We start from the raw sequence: 21764 nt of genomic DNA, 5'->3' as shown, positions 1-21764 counted from the left end.
ACAGGCGTTCTATTGTTACTGGTATAGATAATATCTCTGCGTATAGAAAATATGTGAAACGTCACGTAGAATGTAGCCTTTTCTTACGTAAATTGTCGTAACAAGCAATACGTGTACGTAAATAGATTAGCAAGTGCCGCTTCTAGCCAGCTCGTCTGGTCACCTGATCAGATACTTCTAACGTTAAACGAAGTAATAACTTGTATTTTTCATATTCACAGAGAGTAAATCGAGCGAAGCCAACTGTTACAGCTGATACGTTTTGATCGGTAAGTTGCCATGGGAATGCTAGCGTTTGATGTAATTAGCATATTTTCGTATAAGCCATAGTTGTAGGTATTCGAAAAACGTTTACCGATAGAACGTTTTTTACAGCGTTACGTACCGCACTCCAATATAGGTAATAGCGCTAATCCGCGTATATTAGGCCAAATTTGTCGTAGGTGATGTATAAGTTGACGAATTGTATTTTCTAAAAATTAAAAGTTCAAATTTGAGAATAACAATTATTGATGGTTGTGGAGCTTTAGGTGTGAGTTATTATTGAGCTCAACATGTCAGAGCTCGAAAACAAATAATACGCCAGTTCGGAATTTTTAGGAGCTTTGGATGCGTGAAGTTAGATTTATCGGCCACTTAGGAAGTTGACTTTTATATTTGAAACATAGCCCAGTGGCATTTTGCAGTGGCCCAGTGAAATCTAAATAAAACGCTCGCACAGTCATCGCCGGAAAGCATTGTTGCCAAGTATCGTTTCATGGTAAGGCTAATTCGAGTTTCGAATCGTATATATATATACACCGTGCAATTGCAATCTACAAGGTAGAAATTTAATACTTAGAATACATTTATTGAATAATTTCAAATTGCCCCCGTTTTGCCGTAAGTTTACGTACCAATTAGTGTGTGACAGTACATTATATGTATATATGACAGTCAGAGTTCGTAATGGCTAAAAGCCGGCTCTTCGTTACTCTATAAAGCAATTCAAAGCTTGTAGCTAGCACTGCATCAACGAACTAGCCATTGCACACAATGCTTAAAAGCTACCGCTATCCTAGGTGCACGGTATAACACAGGACAAAGGCAACCTCGTTCTAGGTTTACGTAACTAACGTAGATTTACGTAACCTAACATTTCGATGTTAATGACGATTCATGACTTCCGATCTTGGCCATGCATATATAGGATCGGACGTCTTGTTGCAAATTCACGACAAAACAGTTATAAACCTGACAGCCTATAATAAGCACAGGTAACAAGATAACATACTTAATCTGTATCTGAGTTAACCTAAAATATTTAGATTCAAGTAAATAGCCGTCTGCATGTATACAACCCTCGACTAAAGGGTAACCATAGAAATGAAGCTAGGTTTACCGCTCAGAAGTAAAGCAAATGTACAGTTAACGTAGAGGCCTTTGTCACTGTAAACCAATTTTTTTTCTTCATAACTATAAGCCTTTCTTCTTTAACCCTCAATCTTTATTCACTTCCACCGATTTGCATTACTTCTCTTGGGAGTACAATGTTGTAAAGACCAAAAAGAAATGCCTTTTCCTGCAAAGGCTAAGCCTCGTGTTAGCATTCACCCTAGCACCGTACTACTCGTTAGTGCTTCGTTTTTTAGTGAAATAAAGAAAAAAAAAAACCCATAACCTTACGTATAACTGTCGACCTTGATCGCTGATAAGAAGAGCGCTTCAGCTTAAGACGACTACTACTAACGAACCATTAAAGAATATGAATTCACGTGCATAGTTCGAACTACAATCATTAAGTGCGGCGTAGTGTCCTGTTATAGGCATATTGAGGCTTTGTAACTTAAGCGTATTTGCTTACTACCAGATAGATGCTAGCCTATACTGCCCTAAGGGGGAAGTTAACGTGAGAAGCCTGGCCGAACACCCAGCATTCATAAACTATCATTAACATCGCGGGCCTCATAGCTTTTCTTTGACAACGTGCGGTAGCTTTCATGCTGGAAGGAGCGCCGGCCCGCAGGCAAATCGTAAGTGAGGATTTATCGATAAACGCCTTTTGGAGCTTTAACTGGATGTAACTGTGACAAAGCCAGTCGAAGTCCTTGCATCAACCAGCATATTGTTTCATTAATCCTTTTTAGAGTCTTACTTGACCTAGTTTGGGTCCCCCCGTACGTACTATTCAGTTTATAGAGCCTTTTGCTACAGCTTTTATGACAACTTAGTTTCCGTGCGTAGTTCTCTGTTCGTAGTTGTCGAACATAAACTCTATCATTTAGGATCGGCAGTCATCTTGCGTACTGTTGCCTGTTCAATATGAGCAGTCATTGTAGGTATTACCAACTAGCTACTTTTAGCTTAACAAGTTTTCTAATGGTGTTTAGTATTGTACAGTTGTGAACTTCGACGGTGAAGCAGATATTGCCAGAAGAACGCGGCAAATGATGCGACTTCAAGCTTTCCAACTTTTTCCCTTAGGCTGATCGGGCCATATGGTAGGGTACCATTCGAACAGCCGACAACTACATGGCTCCATAAGAAGTTGATATTTCGTAGCAGAATTTCCTCTATGAGCTTCGTGTGTGAAAAGCCAAACTAGGTATAATATCGCAAAACAAGCTATTGACTACTTTGGAAATTGCATCACATAAAGGTTTTTTGTTACATTATAGTAGAGTTAGGCTTGATGTTATCGAGGACGCTTCTCGCTAGACGCCGTCGTCTTTCTAGCTAATTTCCTCCGCTGTACGTGATTAGCCGCCAAACAGGCGGCATAGACATTACAACACTGGCCCTGGATGTTATGCCTACTAGTGAACTTACTAACTCTCCTCGGATTAACAGCAGCAGCAGGTTGTTGGACCCGGCAGGCGAGCAGGAACGGGCCCCTCTTGATTACGTTAGTTCGCCACCTCGGGCAGGAACAGAACAGCCTACAGCCGCACCTCCGTCGTGTCGACGGCGGAGCCTGTCTGGCACTAGTAACAACCAGGCCCAATCCAACGTTGCTACTGGTCTCTATCAAGAAGAACACGACCCACGTCGTACACGATAGTCAGGACTATTGGCAGGGTCTACGAGGCCATCTCATGAAGAAATATATAGGTGGTAAAGACTTTGCGGTCGTTTGGTGGTTTACGCTACTTCATTACGAATTCGAGCGCGATAGCCCGCCAGGTAGGTGCGATGGAAAAATTACTCATTCGTTGCTATGTGTTATCATAACGGATCTATCGATAGGTATTGATTTCCATCGGTTTATTCCTTCATCTACTTATATAAGCTTGAACGTATTTGAACGTGTCAGACCCCTCAATGTAACGAACAATATATCGCTTTTATTTATGTATTCACGATGCATGTTATGTATACATTTACTGCATAGCTAACGACGCTTGTTAGAACGCTACTTTAAGCCGCTCCTAGACAACGACGGCCGATTAATCAATTTATGCTAAAATGGAACGTTTTTTTTTTTTACTAAAAATTATCTGTCCTATTTTCGCACCTTCTCTATTAAAATGTTATATTACAGCTTGATAATTACTCTGATAGGTAAGTTTTGACGACTAGCGCGCAACTAAAGCGGCTTATTCAAGCAATATATGCAATAAGCCCAAGTGAAAGTCGTAGTCTTTAATGAACCTGTAACTGCCCACATAATGAGTAACATTTCCAAGCTTTCTGCGTATTTCTAACGTCTTATTCGTATCCAAAGAAACGAACGGTCTGAAATTAGCACGGCTTTATTAATTATACTGAATTTTTTTTGATTGATTAAAATTCACCCAGGCGCATTTCTTCATTGCATTAGCAAAAAAGATAGGAAACAACCTGGATCGACAACGATCAACAGGATTTTGTCAAGTAAATTCGTTTTATTAGCTACCGTTCCCAAAAATGGGATGTTCTTATAATAGCAATATTCCTTTGCTAACATTTAAATCTCTTTGTACACATTTGTGATTCAGTACGGATTAGGAGCAGAGTAAATGCAGTTCTGATCCATGACCGTTAGGGATAAGCTACAGATATGATAGAGTGGCCGCTGGATATTTTTTGACGACTAAATTTTTACTTCTAGCTTAGGTAATAGCAAATTCTTCCCCAGAAGGTCAAACAATCTAAAATAAACTTTAGTAGCATATTGGTCCTTTCTACCTGTTTACATAGATAAAGCTACCTGTTATATAGATGAAGACGGGAACAACGCGTTTCGGATCATTCGAATGAACGGTTTAGCTTTGTGCGGATGATTTGGTAAATAAATAACAGAAGCTAGTAAGTGAAGACTCGGCGTGAATGAAAAACTTCTACATGGTAATGTAGATTACTTTATGCGGCAACATAAATTTTATCATTGACTGTAGGCAATATATAAAAATCGTCCATGAAGTAGGCCATATGTCGATTTAAGCAGACAGGAGAAGATAGTGTAAATACAGCCCCCAACACAGTGGGTCTCGTATATGTATTTTTCTAAGCCTATGGGCGGGCATAATTGAATCGGCTTGTAGTCGATGTATGGCTTCTATGTATACAAGTCTGTATCGGGAAATTGACGCAACCCTATACTACGCCATACCTACTACTGAGGTCGTGTCTGTGAAATACTCCTGTATACTTTTCTATACAAGTAGGAATTAAAGGAGCAAGATATAGTGCCATTTGATTTGAGTCTACGCTCCACAACGGTTCGTTCAGTGAAATTATTATAGTTTCCGCAAGGCTTCTTTTACCTTCACTGTCTACAATATCAACTGGCCAAACGACTATAGTTAGGTAGTCCATTTAAACCCAAGTGGTTCGCGGTGGCAGATCTGGCGTTTGTCTACATCTTCATCGACGAATCAAGCAATCGAATGGCGTCCGGTTGAGTTCGATTTAATGTGGCCACCCTCAGTTCAAACTTCCTTTCAACGAGCAGCTCGGTATAATTAGCAGAGAGGCTGGGGATTTCTGAGTGGGTCAACCGAGGGTTTCTAGGCCATGCGAGACCCAGCTAGGTTGCTCTCTAACTGTAAAGGAAAACAGTGCTTGCTTCCATTTACATTATTCGAATAGGAGAAAAGACTTTTGCGGCCCACGGCTTTGGTCAGGAGTGTGAGCTTACTTTATTCAAAGCTAACGGACTGCAGCTTACCTCAATTTGCCCACTATGTCGGACGTCACCCTTTCTTTGGAAGCCAGCCCACGGCTCCACTCTCTTTCAACATAGCAAAGTACGCTCTTCCTCTAACATTGGCTGTCCCATACGCCACTCCTGGTAAACTTGACTACTGGTATCCTTCTGAGTGAGGGTGTGATAAGTCGATATAAATAAAGGGTTCGAAAGAAGAAAATTCGAGCTGCTATGCACGTGAATCGAGAACGTGATTTAAGCTCCTTGGTGCTTCAAAAATAAGCCACTCTGTGAGAAGGGTGGATGGTCTGGGCATGTTGCAAAGGGCCAATGAAACTAAACGAAACACAGCTTCAATCACTCCTAGTAGATTCTTCGCGACTGCATCAAGGGTCCAAATTAACGCTGTTCATGTACAGTGTGTTCGAGTTAGATTGGGTACTGCTGGTGTGATTAGCACACAAGCGACGTCCGGATGAAAATAGACCTTCGGACGATTTGCTAATGAATTGTTAATGGTTACAATGAGTAATAGCAATAATGAGAGTAAACTCATTGAAATCCCTCTCGAACACGCCGCCCAAAAAAGTTCAGAGGGTTTACTCTTTTAGCTGACAGTAAGCGTAGAAGATGTACATGTAAATTTAGGCTAGCAAAAATCTAACAGTGCAAAAAAAGTCTCAAAAGTCAAATACGACACAAAAAACTAAAGTAAACCTATTTGGGCTTGCTTGGGAAACTCAATTAACGACAAACATTACAATTGATCTCTGCGTCAACTTTCTGTGATCTTAAAGTATTGGGTTTACCGACCCTTTTGATCTTATCTCTGTTGTAGATCTTCTATTGTGTTCTTATAAGTCTTCCTCGGATTTTTCGAAATCTTTTTTCACTTTTAAAATGAATCTTCTTTGGGTACGTATGAACTGGCAACGACATATACTGTCGATTTTCGACAGCAAAAAAAATTACAATCTCAATTAAAGTTCGTGTACTGCAAAGGCATTCGGTAGAAGCTGATGTTCGCTCATAATAAGGGCACAAATCCTACTTGCCCCCATGACAGGTTTGTGGATTTTACGAAAAAAACTGCCACCAAGAATAGTGGATAAACGTATGCTCGCTGCGACAAGCAATCCGTCAAAGTGAACCTTAATTTATCCCAAAGTAAAGGAAAAAAGGATATTACGCATGAGGATTATTTCATAACGACAGCGTCCAATTTGCTAGCCTTTGTGACAAATGTATTTTTAAACGATATGCAAATATGATTCAGAGCTGGCTTTTTGACATGGTCGTTTATGTATACTGTACCTTCATTTCGTCAAACACTCATGTGAGCCTTATTTTTTTTTTCTCACTAGGTAGCAACCAACACTGATCTTGAAACTCAGAGATCCAAAAGCTAAGCATTATTGGGTGCACGAATACGAGTCTGATCCTGACACACTTAGGCACCTTTGTCGTATTCAATCGTTTTATGACCAGGTCGTACGTTTATGTAGCCCAGTAACCAGCACTGTGCGTGTGAGTAACAACATTTTATATTATAATAATAAATTATTTAGGTATCCTTTTATTTATGTACTCAACTGCAATTAGAAGACTACGTTTGCTAGCTCATGTCAAATAAAGTAGTTGATTTCGTTATGCAGAAGTAGAGCAGAGCACGGGGCTTGTGGAACAGGAGAAAAGCATGTAGAACACACGAAAGACTTCATAGAAGTTTTCCTACTATATTGATACTTAAGGATTCTCTGATGCCGCATTGTGATGTTTTGCCGTAGCATCTGGGATGCATCTTGATCTTTTGTGTACCATGTCATTTTGTACGACTGGCAAGGTAGGCAAAGCTTCCATTCTGAAAGTACTCAATCGTATACCTGATACTGTCGCTTTAATCGCGCACATGGATTTTTTAACATGCTAGATTCAAGGGTAGTTAAAGCGGATCTCAATCTATGCGTATGTTTCAGTGACATACTCTCTCGTTTGTATTTTGAGAACCAGTTAGATCTACTTTCAGTAGTCGTGCTCGACATGCTTTGCACCGTCGTGCAGCATGAGCATGAAGAAATACGTCGTTATATCGTCTTCTCGAAGTCTGCCTCATCATGATGCGGTTGCTTTGTTGAGACCTGTTGAAAGAACCTACACGGACATAATATAACCCAGCCATATTGACTATCTTGTCCAGCTAGTAAAATTGGATCGGATGGTCTTTGTTTTCGACAGTTCCGTGTTGTTCTGTACTCTCCCGTATTTCGGATTGCCCAAATTAAAATATATCTAAAAAAATATGATCGAAAATACACTACAGAATACAGTCAGAAATTATTGTCCGATCTGGTGGGCGACGGCAACATTTGCCATTATCTGATCGTTCTGTTATTTGGCGAAGAGCAAGTTTTAAAACGCGGAACGCTGGGCAGCAACCCATCGGCAGCCGAGCTGCCCGCTACTGTTGCTGCTCAACTATGCAGCCTCATTCTGTCTAGGGAAGTTTTGCGATAGGTACTTTGGCGAAACGAAAGAGATAAGCATGAGCGATATTAACAAAAAAATCGTTATTTCTCCATCGTCGTTATCCGATAGTGTGACACAGGTAACTAAAATATAAACGAACTCTATGTCTGATCGAGCTTTCTGACCGCGTTTTCACATAACCGGATTAGGTCTTCTGGTGGAACGTGCAGCGTTATGAAGCGACAGCTTTGGACCCTCTTGGATAGCGTTACTGTTTCTAGCTGTGCTGCCTAAATGCCCGATGGCAATGCAAAATATGAGATGAATAATTTTTTTTTTTCGTATAGCGTACACCGGAAAGAAATGTTTAATTACAGGACACATAAAGGACAATGATATATTTGAGACAAATTTTGGCGAAAATAAGCTATTTAACCATGGCTACACATCAAGGTCTACCGGTACCGTAATATCTCAGTCAACCAAAACTTTCGCCTCCGCTATGCATTTGTAGGCTCAGATAGATGAATAGCATTCTAGTACTATGCGATTAGAACATTATTCCATAATTTCAGATTCTAGATTCCTCGTATATGAGAGTTTTTTCGGAACACCTACTAAGATTTAGGAATCTATTAGAAAAGCTGTTTGTTCCTTGCTTGTTTCTGCTTATGTATACACAGAAGCAGAAAAAGCGGTGAACTGGATATTCAGGAAACTGGAAACAGCTAAGGATACAAGATTGCTTTGCGTCAACTCGAATAACGTTGTGTCGAGCTCCATTAAAAGTACACTTTTGAAAGTGCTTTAAATATCGTCTAGAACAAATTAAGCTAACGCCCTTTATCCTTATTGCTTAGTCAAACGGATTAGAACCGCCATCTTTGTATGTACACAAGCGTTTTTGTAGTAAATCTATCTAACAGTGTTACCTAAATAAATAAAATCGCCTGAAAAATTTCGATGTCGACGATCGACAAATCAGATAGATTGTTCCGAGATGTTCCGAGATTCATTCCTACGTCGAATGTTCACAATGTAAGGTGTAAGGAAGACCGTGACCTGGCAGACATTGGATAATTCCGTCAAAGTCTAGATGACTGTTTTACTTAATTGAAGTGCATGCGGCACATGAGCCATATCGTTTGGTCCATTTAAAATGGCGTCTGCTTCATGTCCAGCAGCTGGTCCGGTTTTTAGTAGAATATCTAATTTTCCGTTATTCCTGTCACTCGAGTAATCGTCGACTGTTTCGTTAGAAAAACCTCAATCCACTCGGTAAGGACGTAATTTAAAGGCGATACTGTATAACATTCCATTACGCTTGCTATTCATATTTGGTAAAAAAAAAAAAGGCCCCTTATTTATTTTCCTACAACTGACCTATTAATCGGGTCTAATGCTTCCAAACGTGTGGAATCTATCTTGCTCACTTGTGCTACAATCTTCATCCTGCGCAAAGTTGTGTTAAGCCTGTCTTGGATTTGAATCATTGTATGTAGTTCAAAATTGGCCAGGCCACGTTTTCCAGATGGTTCCAATGTAAAAATGCTATTACCTAAATGAAATTGTTGCTTCTTTATCTACCCCGATTCCATATATGCAGGTCGTGTGATATAATAACAAGCGAAATGGTCCAGGAAGTCAATAGGGTTCTCGGCGTACCTCGGTGTTGGCATACATATTGGCAATAGTTGAGCAATATCATGAAGTCAGCTTTCTTTTCGAACAGCATGCTCTAATTATACTTCTCGGATCAAGCTGCTTAGCCCATCCGCCTTAGAGAACGGGGTAGCGGGTTCCCACCAAAACAAACACAAGTCCATTCGCACCGTCGAGTAAAATTTAGAAAAGCAAAATCACAATGGGACTACTTGCAAAATATATATGTACTTTTGTTCTTTATTTTTAAAGAAGTATCATTGCTCCCGGGCATCGCAAGAAGACAGAGAAGCTTTAAGAATAAAGAACGTAGAAGGTAGAATTTATGGAAAAAAAAATACACTAACTTTTTTGCGCATGAAATTGATGGTATTGCATTGGAAAGTAGAAGGAAGTTAGGAAATACACTCGTAATAACTGTAAATCGACGATGTCATTATACGTTAAGGAGTTTCGTGCCCAAATATGTCCGGTCGTAAATGTGACATGATCTCCGTAAACGATCAATAGTTGATGACAATAGCTCGTTTCCTCAATCCTTACCGTTAAAAAAGGTAACGCTTGCCAAGATTATATGTAATCTGCGATCACTTAAGGCATTCCTTTAACGATACTAGCGCGTAAAAAACCCTCACCCATATTTGACTACTTGTTACACATATACAAACTCTTTATTTTCTTCTCTCCTTCAGTTATAAAATTAGGGTTTTACCCTAATTTACCCATTTAGCCTAGTTTTTTCATCTTCTATAACGTCTTTTCTCACTCTGGGCAGCCAGTTTATACAGCATACACATATTTATGCACGTAAAATTTAAACATTTTTATATAAAGCGACATACTTTAATGAAACGAAAGACATGGCATGGAGGGATCAACAACTGGTTGTCGGGTGCCGCTCACCTTAAACATACACATATTTATCGACGGAGGCCAACAATCCTGTCACAATCGTTAACCTCTCACTTCAATATACATGCTCTTTAATTGACACAGCCCGCTTTTTTAGAGCCTTGTGGTATTTGATTTTTATCATAATACGATGCTTCTTTCTTTTAATTTATAGAATGCCGCTGCTGCTTAACTTGGCCTCTATTTTCTGTGGACCGGACCGAGTCGATAACTGCCTTAGGGGAACCTTCACGCTTCAACGAATTGCTATGTTTGTTTTGACAAGTTATTACAGATTTCGCTATGTTTTGAGTTTTACGTCAGGTATCACCGTTAGGTGTCGTGGCTCGCAGCACGAAGCGCAGATCACACCGTAACCCTAAAATTGGCAGACAAATACGGCACCCACTAAGTTATCACGGGCACACGTCCAGTTCCCTTTTTCTAGTGGTCCTTTTTCTAAAGTTCATGAAATACTCGAAAAGAAAAAAACTTTCAGGTAACCAATGCAATCCAAGAAAACGCACGGGCATTGAATGTAGCTGGGATGGCTTCGAAGGAAACTGATGGGACTTGAAGGATTAAGCCATGTGCAGTTCGTATGTAGCTAAATTTTCGGCACATCTTTGACACTGTAACATGGTTCAGAAGTAAGCATTCGTTCGTTCGTCTTTTCTCTGTCTTGTTTTTTATGGCCGCAAACCAGGGTTTGAAGCACCCAGTGCATGTGATCACACGCGCTGGTTACGACGCGAAAACCGCCACCTGATGATTATTTATGACTAGGCATATGTTATTCTGGAGAAACGACTTTTCTATTTACAGGCAAGCTATATCTTACTATTTTTCTTGCATAGTTAGATTCGACCCAAGTAAAATTCAAGCCTCTTCGAAATACGTAAATTGCGAAAGTGTCTATAATTTGGCTCATCATAGAACTCAAAGTATGCGCCTGTCAAATGTTAGAACAACTTATAAATACGAACTGGAGTTAAACGAGCGCATAGCTTTCATACTGTCCTCAACTTATTCTCGTTCTTCGTGATACCTCGCATTGAACTTCAATAGATCCTGTGCCTCAGTTAATCCTCTGCACTAAACGAATACACAGATATATAATATTATCCGAACCGAAAAAATAAAAAGATATTTCAGTTCTTTTTGTTCGTGTTTTATACATAAATCGATTTATTTCAACACGGCAACAGGTAACATGATTTTACATCATTTACAAAACAAAGCACATATATACTTCTTACCAATCATCGTAGCGAGTTTTTATAGCATCGTAGTTATCATTGTTATTATTATTATTATTATCATAGCAGTATCAGTTTCAGTATCATATCTATTTACACACAAAAGAGGGGTCGCTATTGAGGTATCGTTCGTGCTACTTGCAAAGTGTATTCTATTGCTATAAACATTATTATTCCTATACATTTATTATAAACTATCAACGGAATAGTTCGGTCGTGGTCGCATGATAACGCAGACGAGTATTTCAGATCAAAGGGATAAAAATGAGTCAAGGGGATTTTTTTTAGCAGTTCCATTACATCCAGCAGTAGCTATTCATCATTAGAACATTGGAATTTATATGAATTAACTAGTTTAGACGGATGTATAAAGTCTTTGGGGGGTGCCGTAAGGGGCTTTCGAGCACATCATTCGACGCGGTCAAATTCGAAAAGGAAAACTTATCTAGAAATGAACAGATTTACAGCTACTGTGAGCCTGTGCTGCGCGCAAGGTTGCGTGATAGCACGAAATTTTTATTGGCATATTAAGTAATCGCTGACAATGCCTCAAGTTCAGCCATCTGCAGAGATGGAGCGTGACGTTCGAACAGGATAGACTCGTTTCATGTTTTGATTTCGTGTTGCATCCCGTGTGTAGCGCATAGAAAATCGTATTATTTAAGGATTTTGTTGCTCGCCGGAAAGTTATAACAATAATAACCAGAGAGTACAACTTGCCGGTAGGGCTTAGAAGCTTTGCTGCCATTGCCTGATGATGCTTCCATGCCATTACCAGATAATGCGCAGCAGGTACTTGACTCTACATACTACAAAGAAGAATTTTTCAAAACAGTACCTAGCAAGTATCGACATAAGAACTATGCATGCTTCACCATATTTGATCAGTGAAATAGCAAACGATACTGAAAAACACATACCTATTTCACAGACATACACTCACTGCGATCTATTAACAACAACTCCCTTAAAGGTTGTCGTATTACTCTGCTTGTTGCTAAATGTCGATTTCTTCGTCATCGTTGTATTAAGCAATCTTTGTAAGATACACATGATGGAAAATATCTAAGGTTATACATATGTGGCCGCATTCTTTTTAAAATATTCTTCAGTCGTACGTTGTTTTTAGGCTTCTTTTGCAGGTATATATTCACATTGGGTATCTGGGTAGGTTCGAATACGCTGCATCTTTTCTCCATTCGATTGTGGGTCGCCTCCCAAGATCAGCCTTGGAACCAAGCCGAGTTGCTATCTTTATTGATCACACTGTACGAGGAAGAAGAAGATTGTCGGACACACATATCTGCGCATCGCGATACTCGGTTTTGCCTTCTCGGCTTCTGCCGCTGTCGACTTGACGTGTCGACTGACACAAATCACCCTTTGGAGCGAGGTCGAGGACGCCGAAAAGTAACCCCACGAGATAGAGTCCAGAAGGCTGGGTTATTCTTGTCGCCCGTTCTCTCATTATCGATGTTTCTCTATTTGTAGCCATCGGCTACACCCGGCGATTTGTTTCTTGCTCGATTCGAAGATACGCTTGGATCTCCCTCGCCTGGTTTTTTTCTCCTTTTCCGGGTTCCTCCAACATTCTCTAGGGAAGCAGAGCAATCTTTATTCGAAACCGGTAAGGAGTTATTTTATGCGACGACACTTGCAGAAAGCCGCGAGATGTTTTGGGCTCCTTCCTTTTCCCTTTTTTCTAGATTATTTTTGGGCCGTCGATAAACGTATTGTTACTGATCGAAGGCGTCCTTATCCAGTTTCGCGTAAATGTCTGTGCGTTTGAGGGTGGTTGTGCGCATACAAGGTACACGATTAGTCGTAAGGCATGTTTTATCCGGCATAGGGCACTGCGCATATTCATTCTTCTATTTCGTACCTCATACTAGCTGTCAGCGGGCAGCAATCGTGGCGTCATCGAATGTGCTCGATTAGATATGGACACAGCTTTTGCTATAGCTACTACTGGGAAGAAAAAACCATACACTTGGCAAACTTTTTCCTGGCACTCCTCGCACTCGTCCTTCTGGATATACTTACGCATCGCCTACATTGAGTCGATTTCATTTCACTCTGTATATGTTTCCCTTTTCACCTGCTTTCTCATGCTGGGGCCACTCACCTGTCGTTCAGCAGTCCTTTTTTGACTACACCTTTTATCCGAACGCCTTGTCTCTGCGCGCTTCTGGGTTATTTCCAGTTTACTATTTCGCACTCACAGATCTGTACAAAAATGAAATACGAAATCAGAGGACGATAGAACCGGGTTGCGTCCGCAACCTGCTGACCCCTTAGACCGTCAAAAAGTCACTACAATATCGAAACTTGCTGTCTCCACGATGGCCTGGTAGGCAAATTTCGTCTACCTTCATCGCCTTTGTTTCATGAGACGTCTACTTCATATGTGTCAGTATCACAGTGCTCTACTTTAGGAACCTTAACCTCTTTCCTACTAGTTCGAAAATAGTGGCACATACGAAATGTAGGACGCGTGCCCGCGGCGAGGTCAGGGATGATTCAAACGCTGTTTGCTTCCAACCCAATTTCCTTTTTTTTTCCGCTATGCTTCCGCCCTCTCTGTTTTTCGTTAGATCGCCCTTACCTTCTCTTTGATAGTGGTGAGAAAATGTAGTAAATCCGATATAGTGTTCTCAGCTCCGCCTGATTCAGGGGCTCCGCGTACTTTCAATGTTGTTCGCAAGCCGGCACCCACAAATCTTTATTTCCTTGTTGTCCACAAGCCTCCAAAATACTAAGAGACACGTATATTATTCTCAAACTAGCAGCTCCATTACCACATACGCGGTAGTTTCGCATAATATTTTGTGCTGAGCTTGTAGCCAGCCATTTGCAAAGTTGAATTGATCTATTAAGCAGATCGTGATCAACAGAAACGATTCATTCACACACGGCTATGGCATCATTACACAAGCCTATGTTATTTCATTGCAAAGAAAAGGCTGTTGTTTATTCACGCAGATCACCTTGTTGATGCATCAGTATTGAAAGTTATAGCATTGAAGTTAATGTATGAACAACTAGTATCGATGTCTTCATGTTCTTTTTCTAAATTTATACAAGACAGAGTCGCAGACGTCGCTTCGCGCCTGTAGCTAATTATAGTTAATTAAATCATTCAGGACAGCCAACCTGATGTAACCTGTAAGTTGGCTCTGCACGCATCGTTATTCCTATCCATGGCTTGCTCGACCTATTCCGTTCCACTTTTCGGGTACTTGCAATATTCCTGCTGGGGTGTCGAAGCTTTTTACCTTGTCGGAGCTATTCGATCAGCAGGTTCTATAATTATACTAATGAAACTGGTTGCTGGTTTATGTAGTATTTCGGGGCAGTTCACCGGTAACACTGATTTTTTGGTGTAGTTATTTTGCAACTTTATTCTAGTAAATGGTTACTCCTCACATAACTTAGAGCTTTGTTAAGAGTCATTGCGAAGATTTATATATATATATATCTTCCCACATGGATAGACAGACAAGTGCACACCTTAGTCTCTATAACGAAGCGCATCGAAGTAGCATTAAACCATGTTTTATATGATTTTTCAGTCTTTATACCACGTTTGAACAGACCACAGTTAAAGGAGTCGAATAATTCATGCAAGTGTTAGCTATTGAAGATTTATATTCCTATCTGTGGTCGGTGCTTAAGCGTGCGTTGGAGCCCCTTAAGTTCAATATACTCAAATAAGTTTCTGTATCAGAATTTTTAGTTACTCCAGTGAATTTCATTGTGCGCCTGATATAGTGCCTAGCGTGTGTTTGCACTTTACTGGACGGCGATTTAACGACTCGAAGTAATCCCATATATGTGGGATACACCATATATTTTCTATACATACATAGTATCAGCGGCCCGCATCGATGCTCGGAGTAATGAGGAAACGAAAAATTCGTGACTGCAATCATGTTTTCTGCTGATCTCGGAAGGTCGTTTCTAGTCGATATACCAAGTAGCAAGTTGTAAGGAACCTTCAAGGGAACTTGCGTTATTGATATTCAATAAAGCATTGCAATTGCCTATTATATAATATTATTACTATAATTTAATAACAGATTCAGTATTTACATTATAATGTGTACTTTTCAGCTCGAATGGCTCACCTGCGCCACCTGTTGGGCGGTCGCGGCGGCGCCATCTAACCCTACGATCATGTCACCGATATGCTAGCGTAGAACGTTCGATGACCATTCGCTGCCACTTATATTATGGTTATCATTATAGTATTGCTTACGTTCTAATAACAATAATAATTATATGCTAATTATAATAGATTGGTCTCTCTATCCGTTTCGGAGTCAGCGTTCGGTCGATGCTTTAATGTCGCTCACAGGAGCGCCACGTTGACGTGCTCACTGTGTCGCTGTCAAGGTAAGCTGGCCATCGGCTAACCTCAAATAGACCAAAAAACCCCATCGCTAGACAAGCGCCACTGACAGTAACTCACATACACAAATAGATTAAATAGGCAATTAAAGAAGCAACGATCATGGGTTATTTCCTAACATGCCAATGATTTCTCTGTAACTTAGTAATTTTGTCTAGCATTATTGTAAATTTGTTTACTAATCGTTTATTAGTTGCCGATTGAGTGTGTATGGGGCATAATAGATAAAACTTTACCGGGGATTTTCATATTTATACCAATGAACATGCCTCTTGTTGAATCCTGACTCTTCATTCAATGACAGATTTGCTGAGACTTGCTCAAGGCTTAAATATACGTTACCATAAAAGCCAGACCACATCTAATTGTTGTAATTTTCAGAGTTCAACTTCCCTACACCTGCGTTACAGAGTAGCTTTTTGCCTCAGACGGCTTTCGAATGTTTCGGCTATCAGTTGAACTATTCATTTAACACAATTGCTAGCCTATACAGTTTATAGGTTGTTATAGTTAATAATGCTATGTTTCTATGACTTTCCGCGAAAACCAAGTCTCGTTCTACTGGCCTGTTTCCTGTTCCTATTCCAAAACAAGACTTCCATTATTTACAGCAAAGATTGTCCTATTTTAGAAGCCATTCCTGTGATACTCTGTTTAGGCACATCCATAGATAGATAATAGCCGTTGCATTTAGAACGATTTGAATGAATGAATGAATGAATCATCCTCCACAACTATGTACATACGTATGCACATGTAACCGAACACAGATCTTCATGTATATATATGTATATATTTAGTTAGATATCTATACGTAGGCTCATATTACTAGTCATACATACTATGTAAACCTATTTCGCGAAAATGTAGCATTCATTAGAGAGGCTCATCGTTACATTCTTATCACTGTCCTTATTATATATAGTCAGTATATATATTATATACTGAGTGGCTGTTACGTTTTCCTGATCTGTTACAACTGCAAATAAGTGCGGGCATCTGTGGTCAGTGTGTATTCGTTTTTCGTTTCGTTATATTTTGAATCGATTTATGTTAGATCCTGTGAGTCGACCCGCTTTCGTCAGGGCCTTCTTTCGTTTGTCAGTCGTGTGGTCCCCATTTGGCCCGAGCCTTGACTCCTGTGGTCAGGTCGGGGCTGCCGGTAAGTCGACCGAAACGACCAAGAGACCATGTCGCGCGAGCTAGCATAGCCATACCCACGTATCGTGTTGCTATACAGTAGGCGTCGCCGACGCTTCCCACAGCGGCACGTTAACAACTGCCAGAACGTTGAACGAAACACGCGATTGAACACGGTGTAGACGAGCGGATTGACCGTTGATGACATGTAACCAAGCCATAGAAAGCCAGTCGACATGTACCCGGGAAAGAAGTCACTGCCGAGCGGTATCTGCAGCACGTTGAGCACAAAGAAAGGCGACCAGCATACGAAAAAGAGCAGAAATACGACGCCAAGAACTTTGGTAGCTCGACGCTCGTTGAGGGCCCTAGCGGTTCGTACGGCAAGAACGCACGGGCAAGTTTCGCCGCTTGACGCTGAACCCGAGCCGTTGGCTTTGGCCGAGGCGATTCGTGAAAACGGGAAACCGGCGGTGGTAGCTAACGCGCCAGTGATCGCGTTACCGGTACTCATATTAGTTCCATTGCCATTCGAGGAGCAAGCAGACGACTGGGTCTGGATTCCCCCACCTGTGCCGCCAACGCCGATGACCCCAATGGTGACCGTGCCTCCACCTCCTGAATCAGTGCCCGAGACTGTACCAGACGTCACCGAGATGGACCCCCCTGCTGCGGGGTTTGGCTGAATTGTTGTTGTACTGGTTATAGTAGTGGGATTGGCTGTGGACGAGCTGAGGTCTGGCGGCTTGTGCAGTTCACGTACGGTTAGCACGTAGATGACCATCATAACCATCATGGGTAAATAAAAGGCGAAGATTGATCCGAAAGCGAGGAAAAATCGATTATTGATCGCGCATGCCTCACCTGACGGGCGTACATTGTTCACATCTTGAGCCGCCAGTAATGGCAGAGGACAACTGATCACTGACGCAAGCAGCCACACACCAAGAACTCGTGTAAGAACACTACGGCGACTTTGGTATTGCGTCCGTTGGCGGGTCCGTAACGGATTACGGATGCCGATGTAACGGCCTACTGAAATGCAGCAGAGGTGAAGGATCGAGGCCGAACACCCAAGGACATCGCAGGTCACCCATATTGTACAGACAACCGTAGAGAACGGCCAGTAACCTGGAATCAGGAAGCAACATACAACTAAGTAAGTTATTGTAAGACAATAAATTGAGATAAATTACCCTTCGACTGTAATGTGCAAACAACTATTGGAAGATGGTAATACAAAACTACTATAATAAGTTGAAATCTCTTGTTATTTTTGAGTGGCCAAACTCCACATACGTTTGCATCTATTAATAACTCAACCACTTCCAGCAGCGCGATGCAAAGGTAGCAGCTCAATGATGACAATGCTTCATGAGGGAACATATCTCACATTTAAATAGCAACTGTGATTCGATCCAAAATAACTCAGACTTTGCCTAGGCCCAGCGCTGACCTGCTCGTATCGAAATCAGGCTGTCAATAAAACACACCAACATGTCATATTTCATGCTAGCTACAAGCAAAGAAAACGATTGATCAAATTGTTGCTAAAGTACACATGGCCTCAACAACTGCTACAGTACCTTATTCAGATCATATTGCTTTCATGTAACGACGCTAGCGGGATACGAGCAAATAGACCATCATGTTATGACGGATTCAGTTTCATTTAGCTTCACATACGTAGAGAAAAAAAGAAGCATTTGCGCACTAATTGCATCGCTATAAGAAATGTAAGAATCCATGAGCTATTCGGTGTTTGCATTATAATTTAAATATCTCTAGGTAACAATAATATACATTGTACAGTATAAGATAACCAGGATATAAACAGCTTTAGTCGTAGGTGCCAGCAATATGGGCAATACAATACACACATACTAGATAATCATAAATAAATCCTCTATTACAAGCCGTAGCTAAAACCAACGTATATGGTATGTTAAAAATTTTCTTCATTTCGATGTTTTTATGGCTTAATGCAATCACGGACGTTAGAGACACTCGAAAGTGTTTTCGTTTATTGTGTGCGAGTGGGGAATCGTTTTGAAATATTACGTCAGAGTCCTCGAAGAGGGGATATTACTCCACTTCGAAATTTGAAATCAACGAAATTACCATAGCTGCCGCTAGTACTTCTGTCAATAAATAGTCTATTTATCAACTCCGACTGATGAAACCTAGTCAGCCTTTAGTTCAGCTTGGAATCAACTGCGAAGTCCTGTTTAGTATTCAGCCCAGCCTGCCTTAGAACGGACATCAAAGTCAAGCTGCCCTGTATGCTGGCGTATTGAGGACAACTTAACTAGAGAGGTAGTAGGTGTTTACAAAAATGTCCTACTAGTCGTCATTACTAATACCGTAACACTCTGAGTGGGGTCAGCGCTAGAATGTATGTTAAAGCAATATGGTAGGTTAGGATTGAGGCCTGTACCCTTACGGGGCCCGTTCTTGTCCTCGAATAACGAACGACTAAGTAGTTTCAAAGCTTGACTTCGAACCGGAAGGTTTACGTGAGAGGCTTGTCGTTTACAAGCAACCAGGTGGCGCCTGCTAAAAAGGAGCCTAGACACAGGGAACGGAAATTGCGTTTTCATACGGACTAACGGCCCCAAGCAACTGCCTAAAGACTTTAGCTAACCACGCCCTAAAGTTGCGTCTGGCTTGAAGTCTTTATTGAGTAGTGCTCATAACAAGTAATCGTGCATAGGTGAGCGTCTGCATAAGCAGCACCAAATGCAATTTATCGTACGTGAGGGGTAATGCTGACGGCCGTCTAACTTCAACAGAGCGTTTGGACAAACCTTATGAATATATTATGTTTCGAAATAACACTGGTGACATCTGGTCCCCCATAATGCCTTTTCTGCTCAATGTAGAAAATGTGCTGCCAGTCTGCATATGTGTATATGCATATGACCAACCAGACGAGACATCTCAGTCTCGTCTGGTTGGTCATTGACTAGTCGTAGTAATAAAAAGCAAGACGACTAACAGGACAGATAACTAAAGTGAGCGAAGAGAATCCGCAAACATGTTTATAGAAAAGACGATCAGTACATTGTGTATATATACATAGGAAGAAAGAGATAGAGAAATCTTCCCATAAGCATCGTACATTGCGCAGGGTCCTGTCGTAAAGCGCACCCACAGTGTTACCTCTGACGTCAGCTACATTTCTGTCTAGCGCGTTTTTCCAACTGAATGTAGAAGAATCGCATCACACGAACGCAGCGCCAAATCGACGTAAGAGTGCCGTATTTCAATACCTAGAATAGATAACCCAGGACTCCCGTTAGATGCCTAGTCTCTTTGCATTCTATCGAACAAAACGACGCGACCTATTCCGACAGTAATTGCCGCCATCGGTCGATTTTGCTTCATCTGCCTCTGCCAACTGGGTGGGTTGCATCGAATTTCCTGGTGTCGTTACCAGCTACTGGATACGGCTTTCGCTGTCGCTACGCGCGAATATGGCCTGCACGACCACCCTGCTGCCAGCTGGAGTCTATCTATTTGCGCCTACTCTATTTCAAAATGGCCTGAAGCGCGTCAGCTATCCAAATTGGTTAAGTCATTGACGGACATATTGAGTAACGTCGTGGCTGAGCAAGCATGCGCTATTTACTACCACCCACTAGGCGCCAGCCAATGTAGTACTATACTAATTGAAGCCTCTGCAAGGTCTAAGCTATTCGAACGGCGAGCGACAGCACATCCTCTACAAAATGCCGAACCATGCGGACTCGAGTCATCTAGAAGGGAAGAACAGATAAACGGTCGCTACCGAAGAAGGGCATTGGCGCTATAATACGGCGTCAAGCGATTGAAGGAGTAGGGCACCGAATGAAATCCACGACGTGTGGGTCGTACAGCGAGGGCGGATCGGAAAGGCTGTGTTCACAGTGATCGTGCTCTGCACGACATGTGTATTTAATGTATACTTTAACCTACTATTCTGGGATCCTAGGATCAAGGTATGATCGAGTCAAGGGAAAGCCATGTGTCATGGCCCTTCGTGCAGCTCAGTTTTTTGGCGGAAGATAACTTTGAAGGAAACTGGGCAACGCGACCCGGTGGCGCGAATGCGTGGAGAAAGGGCATGTGGATGACGAACCCGAAGTAAAAAGATCATATATGGAGGCTATGGAAAATATAGGTGTACGGCGACTCAATAGAGACTTTTAGCGAAGGATCGATCTGTGCCAGAGGTCGACGGTAACGGCTACACCAGGACTAACAAGAGCGCTAGCTCTGGGCAAGCATGGACGAGCGACAAAAGAGCAACACAAAAATGGAAGATTAAAAAAGGTATAGAACTTTTAAACGAGTCAATTTATAGGTTTTTTTCTTTCCGTTGACGTGAAACGCAACGTACAAGGCCGCGCATATCATATGGTGTAGAGTTGTGACGGCAAACGTGCACGTGCATATAAGTTGATTTTTCTTGTTCTTTCGAGTAACTGCGGCTGCTGCTGTTAGACGCCTCATTCACTTATTTTTGTCACTTTACTCATAGGCTAAACATCGTTTCAGCAAACAATGGAACGGCAAACGTTCGTCATGTAGTCCACGTTACGTACCCATACATTCATTGTCGCAAGCGTCGGTTAAAGCAGACGTTTATAGCTTCGTTAAATCAAAAAAAAAAAAAAAAAACGAAATTATTAGCTAGGATTTATCTAATAGGCACAAGTGCAATGGAATATACAATACTTTACCATCTAATAACCAATTCTAGGCACGCATCGTGCAACGAACAGCATAGAGTAGTATGGAACATCCGCGTACTTTTACGATAAAAACCCCTGTGTTCGAGGTATCG

The 21764-nt window shown here is 41.3% G+C and overlaps 2 protein-coding genes across 3 annotated transcripts in view; one reads left to right on the top strand and one right to left on the bottom strand.

Annotated features, from left to right (window-relative positions):
* Positions 1 to 347: 347 nt before the first annotated feature.
* On the top strand, positions 348 to 18872 carry LOC111245024 (uncharacterized). 2 transcript variants are annotated; one of them, XM_086978509.1, is made up of 4 exons: positions 352 to 3162; positions 10302 to 10397; positions 10626 to 15780; positions 16854 to 18872. In XM_086978509.1, the coding sequence occupies exons 1-3, from the start codon at positions 2784 to 2786 to the stop codon at positions 10691 to 10693; spliced, it is 543 nt and encodes a 180-aa protein (XP_086834635.1). In that variant the 5' UTR covers positions 352 to 2783; the 3' UTR covers positions 10694 to 15780; positions 16854 to 18872. The 2 variants fall into 2 exon arrangements, with proteins under 2 accessions (XP_086834636.1, XP_086834635.1); XM_086978510.1 differs by lacking the exon at positions 10302 to 10397 and having other exon boundaries at positions 348 to 3162; positions 15499 to 15780.
* Positions 11854 to 21764, bottom strand: part of LOC111245025 (5-hydroxytryptamine receptor 2A-like) — a 32709-nt gene continuing 22798 nt past the window's right edge. Inside the window, exon 2 of the mRNA XM_022792743.2 lies at positions 11854 to 18067. Within this exon, the coding sequence (XP_022648478.1) occupies positions 16878 to 18067 (1190 nt within the window). The 3' untranslated portion in view covers positions 11854 to 16877. The remainder of the gene's footprint in view (positions 18068 to 21764) is intronic.

This window comes from Varroa destructor, unplaced genomic scaffold, assembly GCF_002443255.2.
Source record: "Varroa destructor unplaced genomic scaffold, Vdes_3.0 BEIS01000002.1, whole genome shotgun sequence".
In the NCBI taxonomy this organism is placed as follows: Eukaryota; Metazoa; Arthropoda; class Arachnida; order Mesostigmata; family Varroidae; genus Varroa; species Varroa destructor.
Note: the sequence above shows the minus strand (reverse complement) of the source record. Positions and strands in the feature narration are given on the sequence as shown.